The 22557-nt window shown below is 32.9% G+C and overlaps 2 protein-coding genes across 14 annotated transcripts; one reads left to right on the top strand and one right to left on the bottom strand.

The window, feature by feature from the left end:
• LOC105173655 (protein Brevis radix-like 4) lies at positions 1706–6908 on the bottom strand. Of its 2 annotated transcripts, XM_011095488.2 has the most exons (6): positions 6704–6907; positions 6477–6617; positions 6185–6371; positions 5710–6107; positions 2196–2738; positions 1706–2072 (listed from the first exon to the last, which is right to left on the bottom strand). In XM_011095488.2, exons 3-6 carry the CDS (start codon positions 6326–6328, stop codon positions 1994–1996), a joined length of 1164 nt encoding a protein of 387 aa, XP_011093790.1. In that variant the 5' UTR covers positions 6329–6371; positions 6477–6617; positions 6704–6907; the 3' UTR covers positions 1706–1993. The 2 variants fall into 2 exon arrangements, with proteins under 2 accessions (XP_011093790.1, XP_011093791.1); XM_011095489.2 differs by lacking the exon at positions 6477–6617 and having other exon boundaries at positions 6704–6908.
• Positions 15417–21688, top strand: LOC105173654 (phospholipid:diacylglycerol acyltransferase 1). Of its 12 annotated transcripts, none has more exons than XR_848771.2 (8): positions 15419–16429; positions 17885–18107; positions 18465–18748; positions 19376–19694; positions 20065–20324; positions 20552–21056; positions 21174–21228; positions 21345–21688. XR_848771.2 is itself a non-coding variant. In XM_020697972.1 (7 exons), the coding sequence occupies exons 1-6, from the start codon at positions 15933–15935 to the stop codon at positions 21033–21035; spliced, it is 2025 nt and encodes a 674-aa protein (XP_020553631.1). In that variant the 5' UTR covers positions 15417–15932; the 3' UTR covers positions 21036–21056; positions 21174–21688. The 12 variants fall into 12 exon arrangements, 4 of the variants coding, with proteins under 4 accessions (XP_020553631.1, XP_011093788.1, XP_011093787.1 ...); XR_002288070.1 differs by having other exon boundaries at positions 21311–21688; XR_002288067.1 differs by having other exon boundaries at positions 21174–21244.

The following is a 22557-nucleotide window of genomic DNA, read 5'->3' as shown; positions in this document are numbered from 1 at the left end:
ATTTCGATAGAGTGTTTTGTAATATTTTAAATAATAATAAAATATTTATAATTATAACAAATATTAATAAACCCATCATAATTTACTCCATTTTTATGGAAATAAGAGCTTTAAGAGAAATTAATGGGCACAAGGTATGAATAGTATTTTTGTTTATATCTTGTGGCATCTTTTCATCTCATGATAATATATTTTCTCACCTTACATATTTATTTATAAGATTTTTTTAAAAATATTTCAAAATACAGTACTAACGTCAACTCAATTTAATACATTTAACACCTTTTATTTGTCATCTTCATTACTGTTGTTGTTATTATTATTATTATTATTGTTATTATTTTACTTCACGTTCAAACACAGAATGAAAAATCCGCTGTATTTCGTCCAAATATTCTTATCTCACTTCATTTCTAAAAATTTAAAAGAAAGCAATAGATTCACATGCATTCAAGCAGGCTTGTACCATTATGTCCTAGCTCAAATTTGGTTTGCTCCAATTAATTCAATTACAAAGTAAATTTGATTAGTTATTTTTTATTAATTATATAGTAATCACACAACAAGTGTATTGCACTTATTATCTAATTTATTCAGATTTGATCAAACTCAATTTGAGTTAGAATTGAATTAAAATGCAATTCATCCCCCTTTGTTATTAAAAATACTTAAAATATCTCCTGTGAAAAATAAAATACTAAACCCTCTATAATACTCAAAATATAGCAAACAACCCCCTTGGTTTCAGGAGGTTTAGCACACTTACCTTCCTTACGATTGGGCTTTAATTTTTAACAATAAATTAATTTTGTATCTTAAATTATGAACCATTAGATCTTCCTTATTATACATCTAATGGTTACAATTTGAAAAAAATAGATCAACGACTAGATTTCGCTAAATTTTGAATCAAATGGCCAAATTCAATGCATAATTCAATAATTCAGAATTCATTTAGTTTAAATTAATGGTCCAAGTTCAATATACAAATATTTATTATATTTCTATTTATTAAATATGAATAAAATTTTAAATATATTAAAAAAAATGTATCATTTCCTCAAACCCACCACCTCCCTCCCACCCCACCCACCTCCGCCCTTCCCTCACTGACGCCCCCTCAAGCCGCCGTCTTCGTCCCTCATCGCTGCCGTCTTCCTCACAGTAATTGACGCCCGGCCACTGTTGTCTGCCTCCTCCATGCCTTGCTGTACCCCCGCCGTCTGCCGCCCCCTTCCCCGCGCGCCTCCTCCTTTCTTTCGACCTGCCTCCTATCTATCTGGCTCCTTCGTGAGCTTCCTGACGCCTCCTCACCCTCTCTTTATATATATTTATATATATATATTAAATATATATAAAAATATACATTATTTAAAATATATTTAGAAACTTAAATAATATTGATAATCTGAACCATTCGTTTTTATTATATGAGATCTAACGTTAGAAAAATAAGAACAAATATATCATTTAAAAAATTAAAATTAGAAAAAAAGAAAGAAAGAAAGAAAACAGCACGTGTGATGCACTTTCGGGGCCGAGAGGACTGTTTCTTATATTTTAAATATCACAGAAGGGTTTGTTAGTGTTTTATTTTTTACAGGTAGGTATTTAAACATTTTTAGAAACATAGGGGTAAATTGCATTTTACCCACTGACATTCACCCTTTGTTCAATACTTTCCATATCAAAGTTGGGTTACCTCTAGAGCAAAGATTTGCCATTTATAATCACAATCCCCATAATTTTATGCCACATTTTCATGTAAATGAATACCAAGAAAAACAAAAAAGCAAAAAGAGCCCACAAGGCCTTTCTCAAGTTGGTCACAAAACTGTGACTTTTGATGTAAGGTGCATCACTTACATACAGGCTACTACTTCCTCCCTCCTTGTATCATAACAATACTCAAATGGCTTCTCCATATAACTATAGCACACACTTCGGTAATTGGCAGTACTTCCATCAGTAAGAAAAATGAAGCATCCATTCATCACAAGTATTGCTTATGTATCCTTGCTCTGTTCTCTTCCCACCATAATCTAGCATGTAGCTCTCCAAATTTCTCCCGGCTGAAAAATGATCGGTTCAACTTAAAGTTAACATACTGTGCAGACTTAATAATAACTGCATGAAAGTTAGCAGAGATCGTTGCATTGACCCGTTTGGTTCAAGAAAAGTGAATAGAAACTGACCTGAATCTGACTCGTCTGAGCTCTCTTCTACCGTCAGGCAGAGCTCTGATGGTAATGTACACACCGGGCTCGTCCTGCTCGACCCATTCAGTCTCCAAATCACTGGCGTTGCTGATGGATATTTCTCCAGAGCGGTCAGCGTCTCTGGATGAGCTAGTGCTCCTCATGGAGGCATCCATTGATGATATTTCTGTTTTTGCAGCACTAATGCTTGAGAGCTTGGGAGTGGAGGCAACACCACAAGAATCATAGTTAGATCGAGAATGCATCGACTGAAGGTCTAAGGAATCGGATGATGAGTATGCTGCCCCATTTCCAGTTGGTCGATTTAAGGTGCGAGGCAGTGGCTCCCTGCCAAGTGGCGGTGTCACGGGGCTGTCTTCAACGGACTCCATTTTTGAGCTGGTATCATCTTCAGATCTTGGAGTTGTTGGAAGAGGGAAGGCTTGGAGGTTTAACCTCTGAACATTATACAGCTCCAGCACCTTTTCAGAATTCTCGGCCCACCACCTTTGAGCTTGCCATTTGTTGAACATTTCTCGGCTATGAAAGAAGTCCAGAGTTGATCAGTATAATCCATCAGGTTGATCAAGATTTTGTCAGAGTAATGAGGATTGAACACTCATTGCATAGAAGTTGAAGCATCATACGATTCAAAGAGGCCTCATTTGATTCAAGTTCAAATGAGAATAGTACAAGTGCATAACAGTAAAACAGAGACGGGAACTCTGATTCAGTAGCTTTTCATATTTGGTCACTGTAAGGCAAGAAATCGAACAGTAAAAGAATATTTTTCCCAACATTAAGAAGTGCAAATATCGATCACAAGAATCGGTCCACAACTCCGGTGGTCAAAGCATATACGCATCATTCCAACTAACCAAAGCATCATCTTTAATTATGCTTCATGGAACTGTTGTTTATTATGGCAAGCCACTAAGTCGGACCTACATAAGGTTCTTGATTAGTGGTACAGAGCTTCAAATAAAATACTGGACCTTTTCAATGCATTTAGAAATGAGATTGTTTTTTGACTTTGCTTAGAGGGCATCCAACTCTCCGCAAAATAATGGGGTAACAGAAAAATGCCAGAGAGGCAAGCAACAACCGAAATGATTAAGATTTTTCACGGGGACGAATCGTGAGCCACCATCCATTTTAAGGACCAAGATGTTAGAATATCAATAAACCTAAACTGTATTTGATTAGTAGGGCTCCTGTTCAAGTACATGTGTTCACCATCACAAGGCAGAGACAGCACATTGAATGAATCAACAGGGGTATGTATTCTCCATGTTAGCTTTCTCTTCTGCTATTAATGGCTTATCATACCTACCAAAAACTTTCATGGAGGATCATTACAACAAGTATTTAAAGCATGCACCCCTACTCCATGGCAAACAAACATATTCATTCAAAATCATTTAGAATCACATGGATCTTTAATGAAAAAATTCTTATATTTGTCAATTGTGAATATACTAAATTGTGTGGATCACATAACATCAGTGTGGGTTTTACTGCTGACGTAACATAGTTTTTACAAAGAGTAAATATCAAGATCATTTAATGAAAAAATTCAAAATCATTTAGAATCACATGGATCTTTAATGAAAAAATTCTTATATTCATCAATTGTGAATATACTAAATTGTGTGGATCACATAACATCAGTATGGGTTTTACTGCTGACGTGACATAGTTTTTACAGAGAGTAAATATCAAGAGTCTTCCTGCCTTTTATCATATGTTTTACTTTCTTACCATTTTTCACCTTGTAAAAGAAACAAGAATATAAAAGCACAGCTGGAGTAGATTCTTGTTCAGAAGCCAGTATCAGATGCCCATCTTGTCACACATAGGATATGCATCTTTTGTCAAGATGTATCACAGGTTGACAAGAAATAGTTCCCACATGATGACAAATCAAAGAATAGGCGTGATCAAGACTACCGAAAACGAATGCAATGGCATTCCCGACAAGCCAACAACAATTAGTAAAAGGGGTTGCCAACACTTTGAGAACAGGCCCACCACAGTGTTTCACTAAGTTTCTCCCTTTTGGACTTTCCAAAAGCAAGTCCTAGTTTCTTTTCTCATTGCTTTTCCATGATGACCAACATAATTACTCATTCACTGTCGGACATTTATGTTGATTTTTCCATATGAACAGCCGACCGAATTTTCTATTCTAAATTCTATTACATCTTCTAAATTAACGTTTCCGCACTGGTATGCAAACTTCGCAATATTATTTCCTTTAGAATCTGTAATCAGTCCATAGATTTTGTTATAAATTCATCTCATATTCTGCTTCATCCAGAAACAGTAAGTACACAAACTTAGATTTTTCATTACAAATCATATTATACTTTATACTCCATTTAACATATATACCCCACGTGTATAAAGATGACATCACGTGATTTATTTAGCAAAATATTTTATATACGTGGCTTATATATATTAAATAAAATAAAAGATGCAACAAGATTCGAAACAAAAAACCAACTGACGTAAAATCTTCCTGGTGAAAAAAATAAAGACTGAATTAGATGGAAGAACTTTATACAAACCTCAATCAAATGCTCTAGCTATACTTCCTTTTATCTATTTTTCTCACAGAGCTACATTATGAATAACTAGGCTTCTAAATAGTAAAAATGACTGTGTATGAGATATAGACACAATTGTTAAACTCCCACTAATTATTACCAAATAAAGCTAGTCAAAAAAATATTCTCACTAAGCATGCAAACATGTTACCTAATAGTTGGTTAAGCACTCGAAGCAAATTGAATCGTCTTGGGGGCCATAGACCGGTTTTCGTCAACACCTAAGGACGCTAATGATGACTGTATCAATCATGCCATATCATACTCTCCACTCACAATTTCCATAAATTTCAAATTCATTATTTTTATTTTCTTTTTTTCACCTATCGCATGTCATTTAGCATAAATATGTTTGTATACAAAATATTTTCTTAAATATATTGATATTATGAGTTTAATATGTATATATATTAAATAAAATATTAATATATATTATCTTATAATAAAGATTATCTGCATTGTAAGTCAACTATACGCAACGTATGAATTGAAATATGGTATAATCTTATTTTATAATAGAGTATTTGAACCGCAGTCCACAACCTGTAATGAATTTCTACGTCATGTATGTATAGTAGTATTTAATTTTCTTTTAATTGTCATCTTAGTTTTCAAAATATATACTTATATTAAGATTGGATTATTTATCCAAAACCAAGAAATTATTTGGACTAGGTAGGTTGGGCAATCATGTAAGTGGTCCGCATGCTTCACATTTATGGCCTACTTCATAAAAGCAAAATTAAATAAATGAATGAATAAGACAAACTAAATCATATTAAAAATAGTTATGTTATTTTTTTTTAAGTAATGATGCAAGTAATAAATCGCTATCATTAATCCTTTCAGCCAATCAAAAACGCACCAGAAGATGGTACGAAATTGCCAAAAGAGGGTACCTGAATCGAATCCGCTTAAGGTCATTGCCGCCACGTGGCAAGGACACAAAGGTAATTAGCACACCGGGCTCCACCTGAGCCACCCACTCCTTGGGCTCGTTCTCCTCCACGAAGACGACCGGTTCGATTCGCCGTCCGCTGGCCGACGCCGGCGTCCCCTCACCGCTGGATATCCCCTTCAGCCTCGCCTCCAGCTCCCTCCTGCCAGCCGTAGAGCTCGAGTTCGAGCTGCCAGTTCTTCTGTACGACCACCGGAACTTTTCCGGCGCCACCGAGTCAGACTCTCCTCCACCGCCCCCTCCGAAGCTCCCGTTCCTCCGTGGCTGTGGAGCCGGCTGGTTAGCACACGGCGCACAGTGGCGGTACGCACCCGACGCCTTCAAAGCCATGTCCTTGATCTAAGCACGAAAAATCAATTTCAAAACACCGTTTCCGAGTAAAACGAACGTAAATTTTCGCAGCAATGGCAAATAACCTGAGAAGAGAGTGCTTTAATGGCGTGCTTAGTAGGTATAGCATTGGAGTTAGTCTTTTCACCCGGCTGATAATGGTGAAGATTATGATCAGCGGATGGCGAATCATCACTCCCTTGCTTCGAACGTGCTATGCATGTAAGCATTTTCGTTTAAGCAAATACGCAAACAGATTCCTCTAAAAAGTCCCTGCAACATCAGAAATCAACAATAACCAAACATCAAATCCACATCCACACATTCCGTAAACAGAAACAAAAAAATATCAATTCAATTAAATACTAAAAAGGGGACCTGAGAAAGAAATAGGAAAACGAGGTTTTGGGGTAGAGAAGGAGGGAAAAGTGGGAGAAAACAGAGTAGTGAGGATTGGTGGATGGTGATGAGGCACTTTTAATGCCGTCCCATAAATTGCGCCATCACAGAGAGAGATTCCTGTTCATCATAATTAACAATACAGTACAAGGGCATGAGTCAACAACGTTTTATACATATATATATATATATACACACACACTAACCAGTAGAATTTCGTCTTTCTTTATCCCTCTCAAAGAATCAAATATTATGAGGGGGGTGGAGAAGGAAGGTGAATAAACAAAGCAGGTGTGAACTCAGAACTGTGAAGTGGAGAAGTGTTTGGTTTTGATTGAGAGCTTTGAGCTTGAGGCTTCTACCCTTTGCTTTTTAAACCCTTCTTTTCTTTCTTTTTCTCCCTGATGTGGTTCTGTTTTTAGGCTGTAGTTCCGAAGGAGTAGTAGGAAGCGCCAATTATTAGGTAAAGTTCTCGCGGTTTGGGTCCGACATACACAAATTATATGATAAGCGTAATATTTTTATCATATGATTAACATACAATTCAAGAAAAATAATCCATCATATAGTGTACCACACGAAAAAATTTTATCCAGATCGAATTTCGCAGAATCTTAACCAATTATATGACAACTGCGATATACTTGACGTGTGATTAATTTACAGTTTAAGAAAAATGCCCAATACATAAAAAATAGATTACACATATTCAGTGATTGGTTTGATTGGAAAGAATCTAATTTGAATTAAAAGAAATTATATTATTTTTATTGTGATAGGTTTGATTCATGTAAATCTGATTTGAGTGGAAAAAATAGAAATATTAGTTGTTTTGCTGATAAATAAGAAAATTCTTGCCTGAACCTGATTCGGTTAAACCAATTCAATCACACACTTGCTTTATGATTGACCATTTTTTTTAAACTGTACACCAGTCACATGCTAATTCTAATGTGATTGATCACTTTTCCTAAATATTATATAATCCGAAATTCTACGCTAATCCCAATGAATGAAAGATGACGAGCTACCTGCTTTCTTTCTTTATTTATTTCACTTTGCTTGTAACATTGGTTTGTGGGGTGGAAATAAATTCAGCTGAAAAAAGTGTATTCTTTTAAAAATTTGAATTAAACTTTTCTGGAATTGAAATTGTATTTGAATTTAATTTTATGATTATAAGATGAATCGAGTTGGACTAGTTTTAATGGAGTAATACACGGATCGAGTTCGAGTAATTTTAAATTTAATGAGTAGTTTATACATTTGTTTAGTTGTCGAGATTTTCGACTTAATTTATTTTTAAAGAAAATCTTCTGATTCATACATTTTATGGAAAAGAAAATTCCACTTATAAATATTAAATTTTATTTTAAAAATAAATATTAATTTTTTTTTGAATGTATTAAATAAAAACCTTATAAGATGTCAGGAATAGAAATTAGTATGATTAAAATTCAAAAAGCTATTAAAAAGTTAAATTCTTTTACATTTTTGTTTTTGATCTTATATGTATTTTGATTTGAAACAAAGTGTGTATAGCTATTGAGGAACTTTGCCACTTGTATGATCAAAGTATGGGAGGTTTAAGGCGATTTGTAGATGCACACACAGATTCAAATTTCAAATACGAGACCTCCTGTAAAAAAGTCTTGTACTTGAATCATTAGGTTGTTTTTTCAAGAAGGGTAAATTGCAATAATCTCTCCTGAGATTTGGCATAATTATGAATATTCTCTCGTTATTTGAAAAATTACTAATACCCTCCTGATTTTAATTGCCGTCCAACAATTAGCCCAATCCATTATATTTTCATCCATTTTTTTGTGGTGAACTAACTAAAATGCCCTTGTGGATTAAAAATTATAATCTTATTTATTTTTTAAAATTTTCTAATTTCTTAAATGGCCTAAGTGAATAATTGTTTTCATAATTTTTAAACCTTTTTATCAATCCCGTTCAATTTTTTATAATTTTTTTTTAAATATATAGTAAGAACAAAGTTGACAATTTCGTATCTTCATCAAAGATTACATAATTTTATCAAACATCAAGGAGATATTTGTATTTTTTCAAACAATATGGGGTATTCGTAATTATGACAAGTCTTCGGAGAGATCATTGTAATTTGTCCTTTAAAAAATGTTAAAATTCGTGAGAGTTAAAAACTATTTACTGCATAGTAGGTATTGTCTATCGTAATAGTAAGTGTTTGTTAGATTTAGTTTATTCAATATTATTGATCAGGATATGATGGTTGTAATAGTCTTCGTTAGATATTGACATTCTACATAAATGATTGAAATCGATTTATTTCAATTAATAATTGTTCATCGCTCTTATTTAAATATTTATATTTATTGTAATTTTTAATGAATGGAAAAATAGTTATAGAGATACTCTTTTTATAATTACACAATGAAGTCATATTTTATCTTTTCAATAAATATATTAAATCCTCTAACTATAAAAAAAAAAAGAAAAAACAAGTCAATTAAAAGTTCATGTGAAATGAAAGTACACAATAATATTTCTTATGAATAATTACATTATTTTTCCCAAAAGTTTGATATAATTATACATAGATTTTTATGATTTGGGAAATTACATCTAACATCTCGACGTTTGTTTTCATATAACAAATAGATCCCTCCATTAGTCAAAATTCACTAAATTTGTTGCGTTAGCAAAAGCTTGAATGAAATCCACATTACCCCTGTTGACTTATTACTCATTTTCTAGAAACCAAATAAATCCTTATAAGGATAATTTGGTCTAGATAAATTAGTTTTACCTGTAATAAATTAATCGGAAAAAAAATTACTGAAGTTTGACTAACTAGGGGATCTATATATTATATAGAAACAAACACCAAGAGTAGTAAATGCAATTTTTCAAACTGCAAGGAGTTTATGTATAATTACATTAAACTTTTAGGAAAAAACAATATAACTATATTTATTAACTATTAAAGAAAGTGATTGCGTATATAATTCTAATTTTTTTTTTAAAAAAAAAAAACATTGGAAACTATATGGATGCATATTAAGTTAGAATGATCATTTTTATGGCTTTGGTATTATTTAAAAATCTCAGTTATTTATAGAATAGATAGAAAAATAAAAAGTTGAAATAAGCTACTTTTGAGTAATTGTGGTGACTTCGTTGGTCCATACGTGATTTCTTTTGGGCTTTGTATGGCGTTGCAGTTTTGTTTGCCTTTTCCAGGCCCACAAAATTTAATATTTGTATATTTCTATATAAATCAATATTAAATTCATATCACACTCAATGTTTGCGCATTGAATAAATGAATTATAATTAATACGGTAAATTACAGCCAACTTCTCTGAATTTTTTTATAATTATGAATGTCTTTTGTTATTTGAAAAATTGCAAATGCCCCCCTCATGTTTAATGCAATTATGTAATTTTTGAATGGATGTATAATATTATCAACTTTGCCCTTATTAATTTTTTTTTAAAAAAATTTAAAAACTTATAAAAAAACCAAAAGAGGTGGATGATAAAAATTTGAAAATTATAAAAAATTTATCTACTTAGTCCATAAAAAATTAAAAAATTTAAAATAAATTGGGTTAATTGTTAAACGACCGTTAAAATCAAGGAGGTATTGGTAATTTTTCAAACAATAATGGGGTATTTGCAATTTTACAAAATCTTGGGGAGGTTGTTGTGATTTATCCTAACTAATAATACCTTTGTTTTCAAAAAAGTGGGTTATGAGTCAATTATCAAACTGCTTGATGTGTTAAATAAAGCATGGTGAGATTAAGGTCGCCCATTTCGGGTCTTGGGTTGAAGGAAATAAGTCTGAAATCCACAATAAAAGTAAGAGGTGATGACGTTCAAACTAGAAATGAGTTTAGGTTGATTGGTCTGATATAAAAACAATAATAGAACGCACTTAAAAGCATAATGTGCATCTATTATTCATCTGTTTATAGTTATTCTCACTGTACGATGCCACTTAACGGCTCTAAGATGATGCGACGTATATGTCAATCAAGAACCTAAAATTCTAGGCCTTTAGATCAAATCGGGATGGATCTGACTCAACCCATATAAAAATACATAGATTTTAGCTCTTTTTTTATATATATCTTTTCAATTTTAGAGGACAAAGAAAGTATTTTTCACTTTTTACCTATACTAGAATGTAACATCCACAAGACCTAAAAAGCACATGCAGGACTAGCACTTTATTTAAATAAATGTTATCATTTTTTTGTTTTAATTTATAATCTTAATTTTATGAATTTACGCTTTGTTATATATAACTGTTTTTTAATCAATATTTCTATAGAAAACATACTACATACAGTACACATGTGATTCTTAAAGCAATGTAATGAAGTTTTTCTAAATGTATAATATTTTTCCAACAAAACATCGATCGAGAAACATTCATATATATACGATATAGCTTGAATGACGAATTGTAATTTACCCTGAGTTGTAGCCATAACTTTGAATACACCACACAATTATTTACCAAAAAAAATTATCTCCTGTCAATTATTTTTTTTTCCTTAAAAATAGTTATTTCTCCAAATACTCTCAATTTAAGTTCATAATCTCTTATCATTATTATTAAAAAAAAATTGCTAGATGTTATCATAATATATTTAAAAATTAGACCATATGATTAATTAAATTTGATCAAAAGTGAAAATTTTAAATTTTTTTAAAAAAAAAGCCCTTGTTTCAGCAAAGCTGCTCCCAACTTTTGCAAACATAGCCTCAAAGATGTCTTAAAAAACATTGTAGCCCCATATTTATTATTGTGACTCTATGCCACTTCCCTAAAAAAGTGGAAAAGTTTTAATCTAGTGTGAAAACTTTTTTTCTTTTTTTTTTTCAATTTTCTTTTATTCTTATATATTTTCGTAATATGAGATTAATTTTATTTTATTGCCTATGTTTTTATAATTATGAATTAAAAACTATGATAAATAATTATCATTAATCATAATTAAAAACCCGTTTTAAACCTATTCACAACTCAAATTCAACCTATATAAAATATAATTTTATTTAATTCCAACTCATATCAATTCATTTTAAAATATAACTAACCCAACTCAACCCAAAACTAGTTGGTTTGGTTGAACCCATGAATCTCAAACCATCTTGATATTCCTACCGCGTGTCATTAGGGGTGGCAATGAGGCGGGCTCCCCCCGCCCCCCCCCCCGCCAATTCAGGGAGGACCCGGAACCCACCCGCCTCAGCACAAAACTCATCAGGATGGGTATAACCCGATAGATCTAATTATTTTTATTTTTATTTATTTTACAAATATATATAAAAGAAAATTTAACATAGTAATTACAAATAAAATTATTTATTGTCTAACTCAAATATTCAAGTTCAAAAAATAAATTCTCAAGTACAAATGAATTTATTCATAACAAAACAATCCAAACAATTTATAATAATTATACATTACTATCAACTTCTTTTTCGTTAAGTATTGTGGGACAATTTTTTCATTTCATCAATTATTGAACAAATACCTAACAGTAAACAAATAAAATGATATAATTTTGTTAGTATTTATTCTATCAAAATAAGGTAAAATAATTAATATATATATATATATAGACATATTAAAAAATTTTCCAGGATAAGTCCCAAGATAGGTCCTTAAGGACCCAGGACCCACCCTCGGACTCGATCGGGTCCTAGTTCTTAGAACCCACTACCCGCCCCATTTTAATTTTTTTGGGATCCGAACCCAACTCATTAGGTGCGAGGCAAATCTTGTCAGGTTCGAATCTAATTGTCACATCTACGTGTCATTATATATATTTCTAAATAAATAAGTAGAAAAACATTAAATGAACTTTATTTAAATTATTTAAACTTTAAAATATTAAAATGATATGTAGTACTCAGAACTCTTGCAACGAAGGCAGCAATTGATCTTGCTTGTACCATCAACTTTGAATTGGTAGTGTTGGAAGGACATATTTCATCAATTATTTCCCAACTATGCAGCTAGTGATGATCTTTATAAATTACAGATATTCTAACGAATTACCCCTATACTTTATAAAAATAAATTATTTTACTAACTAATTTACCTAAAAAGTGAATATTTGGGAATTGGAAAATCAATGATACACTTATCTAAATAATACGGGTGTACAAATACCATAACTGAGATATATAATCAATCATATTAGGAGTTGTCCAATTTTATTAAAAAAAAAAAATAGATCAAAATTGTAACGCTATGTTTAGGTAATTTCAAATTTCCGAAAAAAAAAATTCTTTATAAATAGCCAATTTCGTTTTATTTTTTATTTTAAAAAAAGAAATGGGTCAAAGTCTACTTCTCCATAAATCAATTCATAGCATTCCATCACACCCAAATTGTTTCAGACAACGTGCGAGGATCATTCATCAGTCGTAGTAAGGGTGCAAACGAGTGAAAATAGACAAATTCCAGGGGCATAAACAACATTTCTCAAAGTTCAGGGGCTAAGGTGCGATTTTCAGGCTTTTTCTAGTGGAAGTGCTTATGGGATAATCCAGAAGTTGGTTGAAAGATTCAACTTTTTGGTAGGTGAAGTCAGATGAACTCCAGTAGGTTCCGACGGATCAAACCATCAGCTTTTTGGACTGCTTTTGCTCCTCCCATAAGATTCCACAAACCCTAAAGATATATGTAAAATCATTATTTTAAGAATAAATTATGTCTACATCTTCAAAAGTTAGATTTAGTTATAGCAAAATTACAATGAGCTTTTATGAAATTTGACGTCCTTATGCATTTTTTTTCGTTGTTTGAAAAATTATTAATATTCTTGATATTTGATAAAATTTTGTAAATTTTGGATGGAGGCTTGTAATTATCAACTTTGTGTTTACTGTATTTTTTTATTTTTTATTTTTAAATTTAAAAAACGACCGAGGTGGATGGATAAATTTGAAAAATTGTAAAAAAAAAAAATTATCCACTTAGTCTGTAAAAACATTTTAGAAAGTTTTAAAGCAGCATAAAAAATAGATGAATAATGGAACACCTAATATCTGATGTTGGCATACGTAACAGTGTAGACGAGAAATTTGTGTAGTTTATAAATTTGAAAATATTCTCTTCCTAATCAAGTCGTTTTTCAAGAATAACTTCATAAAATTCTACCCGCTCAGATAATACTATACACAACAGTGCATTAATCACATCATACGCGGCACAATTACTAATGGTTGTCGGGGACAATGCAACGACTTAAGCTTTAAGGTCTATGATGTCTTAACATAATTATTAAGACTAAGATTAAAGTCCAATGAATCAGTTTAAGGTTACGAATCCCATCATATATGTGGATATTTATTTTATTTTATATAGGTTATTGAATTTTTGTAATTTATTACTATTTTTAATTATATTAATATATTGATTGAATCGATATAATTTGTTAGTATTGTTACTTATATTGAGGAAAAAAATGCTATATCTCAAGGGCCACCAGCCCTACAATATTTTGTCACTCTCTCTTTATTACAAAACTATACATTAATTAAATAAAAAAGAAATAATTGCACCACACTATATTTAGAATATATATATGTGCTACTTTATTACAAAAATATACATTAATTAAATAAAAAAGAAATAATTGCACCACACTATATTTAGAATATATATATGTGCTAAAAAAAGTAAAGACTAAGTTGGTGATGTGATTGTTGTTATTTAAATTTTTCGATAAATGTTACATTTATTTATTCAAAAACATTATCCAGTCGTACATATATGCAGATGATAAATTACGATTATCTTTTTTGAGGTTTAGTATATTTACGAGTACTTTTTTATTATTTGAAAAAATTACAAATATTCTCATCAAATAGAAAATAATTATGTAACTTTTAGATGGTGAAGTGGACATTACAATTTTACTCTTGTTGAATTTTTTAAAAAATTAAAAAACATATAAAAATATATGAGGGTAAATAAAATAAATAATGTAAAGGAAATATTAGTTCATAAGAATATTTTAAAAAATTATAAGATATATATAATTATAATTTATAATTCAAAAGGGCATTTTGATCAGTTCATCACAAAAAAATTAGATGAAAACCTGAAGGAAATGGGCTCGTTATTCGATAGACATTAAAATTAGGTTGTATTTGTAATTTTCAAATAACGATGAGGTATTATAATTATGCCAAACCTCATGGAAGGTGGTTGTAATTTACCCATATATATTTGATTTTATATTATGCTGGATCAAGAGTGCATAGAGAATAAAAAGTTCGAAATTCTTCCATTGGTTCTTATTTTTATATTTATTTAGACTAAAATACATTTTAAACGATGCAAATCTTAATAATTTACTGTATTTTTTGATCTTATATAAAAAAAAATTATTAAAATATCTTATAAGAGTTCAAAAATTAACATCTTATAACATTTATAATCTTATTTCTCAAAACACTGCAGGTGTTTATTTTTATGATAACATTTAATATTTCATAATTTTTAAAAATATTTTATACGACATAAAAAAAAATTATATTTTTTATTAAATAAAATTAGGCAAACACCGCTTAATGATACGCTCATTAAAATTCTGTCCCGAATAATATTTAATCTTCAAATATATGTTATGTTATTATTATATATATTCGAATTTAAAGACTAATTCAATACGTTAAGAATTCAAATAAACGGACACGTTGGAAGAAAAAAAATAAAATAATAAATTATGATAAAAATATAGATACAGCTATAATAGTGGTACACGAAGTCCCAATTAAAAATTTATGAGACCTTTTTTAGCAATATGTCAATGTTATTAATATTACATAATTAATCCTATTTAATATTTTACAGCTACATCAAGTATGTAGTCACTACTTGCTCTAGGATCCTCCAAACTCCCCCTGAAATTCCGAAAATGTCCAGTTGAAATCAAAATGTACAACACCTGGAAGCATCTGCTTGAAGCGGCATCAATCGCTGCACTGCACTGTGCTGCAGAGGATCGTATCTTGAAGTCTCCGGAAATAACTAATACTTAGTGTGTAAAATCAATCTCATTCGCCAGAATATTCATAATTGATAACCCCTCATCAGACAAGACTCATATGGTTGTATGTAATTCGTAGGATTGTATCTGCAAGAACGGCAGTGGAAATTCTTGGTGTTTGGGGGTTTAATTAATGTTAATTAGCTGTTCAGTGATTAATTTAGTTTCTTGAAAAGCTGATTTTGATATGGTAATGTCATAATGAATTGATAAATATAATTTTGGCATCCAGCAGTGAGAGAAGGAAGATTGGGATGAACTGGGATATGGAAAGAGTAGGGTTGATACGATTGTTGGATGTAGGTATACGCTTGTGCATGTTGTAGACAGTGATATAGAGTGTATAGGTAGAGTTAGCGTATAAATGGCGATCATGAGGCGTAGAAAAGGCGGGGGAGGGAAGAGGTCTGAGAATCCAGAGCACCAATCGGATGAGAATAAGGAGAAAAAGGGCAAGGAATCGGAGGAGAATTCAAAATCGGGTTCCGCGAATTTGAATGTTAATTTGAATCTTAATTTGCACTCGGGTTCGGTGGCGAAGAAATCAAGGAAGAAATGGAGCTGTGTGGATGGTTGTTGCTGGTTTATTGGATGCATATGCTCGATGTGGTGGTTTTTGCTGTTCCTTTACAACGCAATGCCACCGTCCTTTCCGCAGTACGTGACGGAGGCGATTACTGGCCCACTGCCGGATCCGCCGGGAGTGAAGTTAGCCAAGGATGGGTTGAAAGCGAAGCATCCAGTGGTTTTTGTTCCTGGGATAGTGACCGGGGGGCTTGAGTTGTGGGAAGGGCACGCTTGTGCTGAGGGGTTGTTCAGAAAGAGACTCTGGGGTGGTACCTTTGGTGAAGTCTATAAAAGGTAATCAATCAAACCTTGAAACCTCTTGATGCATATTGGATGGTCTTCTATTTGAAACTTGTGTTTCTTCTTAAATTCTACTTTATGAATATCCACTAAGTTTACTTTGAAGGGAATGAATAAATGGATGGTAGGTGGAGGAAAAACACACATGGCTTGCATCTATAATGTGGAATACATATGTTGTGATGGTGTATAAAGTTGTTTACACGTATGCTTTTAAAGTGGAAATTTTAGTAGGCGGAAATGTTTGGTAGATTCATAATGGATTTAGGTTTATTTTCCAACAACAGATAGGGTAATGTTTATGACATTTCATTTTCTGTAAATGATTCTTGATAGTCGCTTTATAGATTTGGGCTTGCTTAGTTTTCCTAGAAAATGCATGTGAAAAATGTTTTAATGCTCTCTGAGAGCTTCAGTTTCATTCTTCTTTTCCTTTTTATGGGACTGGAAAGGAATTTAGTTGACCAGTTGTTTTCATTATTTCTTAATGTGGAATGATGAATGATTGAAATGTATTTGCTAGAACAAATTACTAGATGTGTCTAGGTTAATTGGTCCAGCAATTAACGATGGATAGGTATCTGATCAATCAGATGGAAGCTTCAAGTGACGAGAGCTTAAAATTTGCTCTTTAATTACCTCATGTAATCTGAACTTGTATAACGCATGGGTTCACCTTTGGTTTCTAAAGTAAATGCCAGCGACCACCATTATATTAATGCCCTTGATATTCAGATATGTCAGCTTTCGGGCTGAAAAGAAGTGAACGATATACATGAATGTTGTTGTGAAGAAGATGAGTGAAAGAGGTTTTTCATGCTGCGTTTATCTGTTTGTAAGTGGTCAGGGAAGGAAGGAGTTGTAAAAAGGATCTGGCTACTAAGGTTATTGTCAACTTTACTTTATAAAAAACACTTGTTTATGTCATTACTTTATGAGATCGATGATGACGAAGATGAAACTACAAACTTGACTGAGGTGCAACGTAGGGGCTAAATGTTTGCTTGGTTCTTCAATAGTCTGCCATAAATTCTCCGCTCCAGAAGCAATTCCTTCTTGTGATAGAAATTGGTGACACAATACTCAACTAATATTTGATGTGTCTGGCAATTCAAATTGAGGTGCAGTGCCAAACGCTTATACTCCTGAAGAAGTGATGTTCTAGACCATTTTTTCTTTTTCCAACTCATTGGTAATGAAGCAATTCCTTATTGGTCTCTCACGATTATTATTTAATAATACGATAATGGTCATGTGCTCTATTGAAACCTTTCCTTACATTTTGTCCTCCAGTGTGTATGATCAATGCAGATCTGTGTTTATGTCTGTTAATTTTTCATTACGAATGGAATAATTTCTTTGGGCTTTTGTTAATTCGTAATTTTTCCCTTTCTCTTGGCATTGCTATTTTTTCATGTTTTCTATCAAAAAGTTACACTACTTTTGCAGACCCTTGTGCTGGGTTGAGCACATGTCACTGGATAATGAAACCGGATTGGATCCTCCTGGTATAAAGATCAGGCCTGTTTCTGGCCTTGTAGCAGCTGATTACTTCGCTCCAGGTTATTTTGTTTGGGCAGTTTTAATAGCCAACTTGGCTCGTATTGGATATGAGGACAAAAATATGTATATGGCAGCATACGATTGGAGGCTCTCATTCCAAAATACTGAGGTGTGCTTTCTTGCTTAGGTGCTTATAATCTTCTAAACAATCTAATAAAGCAGCAAAGAACTGAATACTGAGAAAAGGCACACTTTACAGATGAGTCACTGCCACTTTAGGGTCTTAAAAGGGTTTGCAGTATGTAATTTCACCCTTGCTAAAGCGAGGACATTTTCAGCGATTTGAATTCATAACCTTCATGTGAAGAGCAGCCTTTTGATTGTTCTCTAACATGTAATTGTTTATTATGCAATTAACTCATTGACATAATTTGTCACTACAATATCTTTTCTGAAGTTTCCTATCCCTGTGATGCTCTTTTAAATCAGATAAATTATTTTTTATTTCTTTATGTTTTATCATCAGGTTCGAGACCAAACTCTCAGCAGGATAAAAAGTAACATAGAGCTCATGGTTGCTACGAGTGGCGGTAAAAAGGTGGTGGTTGTTCCACATTCAATGGGTGTTCTGTATTTCTTGCATTTCATGAAGTGGGTGGAGGCACCTAAACCAATGGGTGGTGGGGGTGGACCAAATTGGTGTGCTGAGCATATAAAGGCTGTAATGAACATTGGTGGACCTTTCCTGGGTGTTCCTAAAGCAGTTTCAGGATTGTTCTCTGCTGAAGCCAAAGATATAGCAATTGCGAGGTTTATGTCTAACTTTCGGTCTTGATTATTGTCATTGATGCGCATCTCTTTTACTGTATTTAATTGTTGTGTGATCAACCATTTAAAAATAATAGGAGAACTGCTATGTATCCGTCGTGTTTCTATTCCTCCGAATAAGAATATTTTTGTCATTTGGATGTAGATACTGTGTACTGGTAATCATTTGAGCTTAGCAATGTGTTCAAACTTAGACCTCGGTGCACCCTGCTTCACTCCTGCATGCTGTGTTGGTATTTTTATTATTGGTGCCTTCAAAATATAGGAGTGGCTAGTGGCTACCACCAAATGAAAATTGAGTTTTCTGTTGTTTTATCTTTCGGTTGATACTTTTGAGTTGGATAGTGTTATATTTCATACCAATACTATTTATATTGATACGTTTAGCTGGAAGAACTTATTATAGCATTGCTTCTAGCCAGACCTGCTTCTCTATTCTATTAAAGCGCAGCTAATAATGCATCTTCTTTAACTCTGAGTATGTGCATGAAAGATCTGTGAAAGTTTCCCTTTGTGTTATTTGCCTCATGGAAAGGGAGATAGAACTCTGCCCTGTCTCAAAACTGATTATCTTCAACCTCAGGTTTAATTTTCTTTCTGCTTATGCAGGGCCATTGCACCAGGTGTTTTGGATAGGGATGTATTTGGGTTTCAAACTCTACAGCATGTGATGCGCATGACTCGTACTTGGGACTCAACAATGTCAATGATACCAAAGGGTGGGGACACTATCTGGGGTGGACTTGATTGGTCGCCAGAAGAAGGTCATGCGTGTAGTTCAAAGAAGAACAGCAATGATCAGATAGCAGGCTATAACAGGACAGAGGATTTGGCTAATTCTGGTGGGGTGAAGTATGGAAGAATTATATCATTTGGAAAAGATGTGGCTGATTTACGTTCATCAGACATTGGGAGTGTTGATTTTAGGGTAACTTCTATAGTAACATTCACTGATTAATTTGGCCAAGCCATTTGTCTAAACCTATAATCCAATGCCCCAAAACCAGTTTCTCATAATTCTGCATGTATCTCACAGAATGTTGTAGATCTAAGCTGTGACCAATTTTATTATCTATCTTTAACTGTGATTTAGACAACCTAAGGGCTGTAGCTTCTACATCTAGTCACCGTTAAACTTTACTATATTACTTATTGAGTTAGTCCCCGTGTGTGCCTGTGAAAGGACAAAAACAGAATAATTATTTTCCTCAAATCTATTTCTGTTGCCAAAGAGCAGTGTCTTTCTTGACATCAAGAAAATCTTCATTCATTTATTTGAGTTTTGGGTGATCTTATAGGGTGCTTTCAAGGGAAACAATCTGGCAAACATAACCTGCCGTGATGTATGGACAGAGTACCATGATATGGGCATTGGTGGAATCAAAGCAGTAGCTGATTATAAAGTCTACACAGCTGGTTCGATCTTGGATCTGCTTCATTTTGTTGCACCAAAAATGATGAAGCGTGGCGGTGCCCATTTTTCATATGGAATTGCTGATGATCTGAGTGACAAAAAGTATGAACATTTCAAATACTGGTCAAATCCCCTTGAAACAACGTAATGCTCTTACTTTGTACTTGCAAGTAACTCTGCATATCTTGTCCATCCTTCATCTTCATTTGTCTGGTTGAGTCGTTCGGATATTTCTTTTGCTTCATCTCCAGTATTTCTCATATAATAGCCTGCACCAGCTTATAGTTCTATTTCAATTAGTGAATTGCAGGTAATCTTTAAGAGATTGAGTTAATATTTATATCACTAATATTTCCATAATATTTTTCCAGATTACCAAACGCACCAGACATGGAAATCTTTTCAATGTATGGAGTAGGGATCCCTACTGAAAGAGCATATGTATATAAGTTCAGTCCTGCTGCAGAGTGCTTTATTCCTTTCCAGATTGACACCTCAGTTGATGGTGCAGATGACAACCATTGTCTGCAAGGAGGAGTATATTCGGTTGATGGAGATGAAACCGTCCCAGTTCTAAGTGCTGGATTTATGTCTGCCAAAGGTTGGCGAGGAAAGACTAGATTCAATCCATCCGGAATACGTACCTTCTTAAGAGAGTACAATCATGCCCCTCCTACAACTCTTTTAGAGGGCAGGGGAACCCAAAGTGGTGCTCATGTTGATATAATGGGAAACTTTGCTCTAATTGAAGATATCATTAGAGTTGCAGCAGGTGCCACCGGAGAAGAGATAGGAGGAGATAAAGTGCACTCTGATATTTTCAAATGGTCAGAAAGGATTAAATTAAGACTTTAGAATGTTTTCATGTACTATAATGTGAGTTCTCTACCCTTCACAATTTGTAAGTGTATATATGCATTTGCCAATTGATTGCTTATATTTTTTCTCTTATCCCTGAGCCGTATCTGTGTGTTCATTCAAGTTAACCTACAGGTTCACAAGGCTGTTGAACAGCGACTTGGCTCTGTTGGGAACCCTCAGCATTCAGGTCTATAAACACATTGGTAATTTACATCATTATGACTCCTGATCTATATCTGCTTTGGAGTATTTACTAGTCTCAGTTGCAGCACGTAGTTGATGCTTGCTTTTCCGATTTGTTAGAGAGACGACTGACGAAGCATATTCTGCTTCTATTCATGCCGAGAAAACTTGGGATGTGGAATGTCTTTAGAGTTTCTATTGCCCTGGTTCACGCAACCTATAGCTAACCGGGCAGGCCAGATGCAAGAAGTGCTGAGGTTGGGTACCGACTACTCTGTTGTAGTCATTAGCATGAATCAGGACTGTGAGTGGAACAATAGACCATGGCAGAATCAAAGTGCAACCGGTATCCGCTTGCATTTGCTGGCCTTTAATGTCCCAAGAAATTTTGTTAGTTCATTAACCACATTGATGGATTTGGATTGAGTGGATGACTTGAAGAAAGGATTCTAAATGATTTCATATTCGAATAATTTACAATCCATCACTATTATCTAACAAAACATAGTTCAAAAATTCAAAGTTGAAGGATTTGAAATTCGTTGAATTTAGAATTATTCAAATAAATTCGAATATTACTAGATTGAACAATTCGAATGTAACCTAAGTTCTCTTATAATCAATAGTCTGAATGCTGCTAGATTGAACAAATTGATGGGTTATCCAAGTTTAGGGGAGACTGAGCCATGTCTAAGTAACTAACTTTGTGGAAGTAGAGGCAAAGAGCCCATAAATAGATTTTGGTGTGTTTTCTTGCAATATTGACTTTCATAAGTTTGTGAAATATGATTGTTGCAAAACAAAATCATGTTGTCACTTGCTACATATCATAATCCATAAATAAATTCAAATTCCAATAAACTTAGATCAATAAGACATGTTTGGTAAAAAGAATCACTAATTTCAGTGTTTACTTCTAGACAATGCAGCAAGATTGATTCCCACCTCATAAAATTGAACTTCCAGACATTCGATTTAGAGGGTGTGTTGGTGAGCTTATAAGTTATTTAAAATATTTTATAAAATATTTGAGAGTTTATAAGATGTTATAAAGTGTTTCGAAAGTTTTTCAGAAAAATAGTTTATAAGCTTTAGAAATAAGATGCTACGAGCTTACAAGCTCTATAGAAAAAAATACGAAGCTTGTAACTTATTTTGAGACCTTAATTCACATTAATTGCGAATTTGACATTACTGTCATCTTATAAGCTCTATAATCTTATTTTATCCAAAAATTTCATAATTTATTTTTAGAATAGATCTAACATCTTATAAAAGATGTATGAACTTATAAAATCTTTAAATAAGTTTAGCCAAACACTCCCTTGGTCTA

This window comes from Sesamum indicum, linkage group LG11 (assembly GCF_000512975.1).
Source record: "Sesamum indicum cultivar Zhongzhi No. 13 linkage group LG11, S_indicum_v1.0, whole genome shotgun sequence".
Classification (NCBI taxonomy): Eukaryota; Viridiplantae; Streptophyta; class Magnoliopsida; order Lamiales; family Pedaliaceae; genus Sesamum; species Sesamum indicum.
Note: the sequence above shows the minus strand (reverse complement) of the source record. Positions and strands in the feature narration are given on the sequence as shown.

Coding starts and splice junctions, on each gene's coding strand:
- LOC105173655 (XM_011095489.2), bottom strand. CDS start 6,328: ATGCTTACATGCATAGCACGTTCGAAGCAAGGGAGTGATGATTCGCCA. Junction 6,108..6,184: donor TTAAAGCACTCTCTTCTCAG/GTTATTTGCCAT, acceptor TTTCGTGCTTAG/ATCAAGGACATGGCTTTGAA. Junction 2,073..2,195: donor CTCAGACGAGTCAGATTCAG/GTCAGTTTCTAT, acceptor ATCATTTTTCAG/CCGGGAGAAATTTGGAGAGC.
- LOC105173654 (XM_011095486.2), top strand. CDS start 15,933: ATGGCGATCATGAGGCGTAGAAAAGGCGGGGGAGGGAAGAGGTCTGAG. Junction 18,108..18,464: donor TCTCATTCCAAAATACTGAG/GTGTGCTTTCTT, acceptor TTTTATCATCAG/GTTCGAGACCAAACTCTCAG. Junction 20,325..20,551: donor TCAAATCCCCTTGAAACAAC/GTAATGCTCTTA, acceptor ATATTTTTCCAG/ATTACCAAACGCACCAGACA.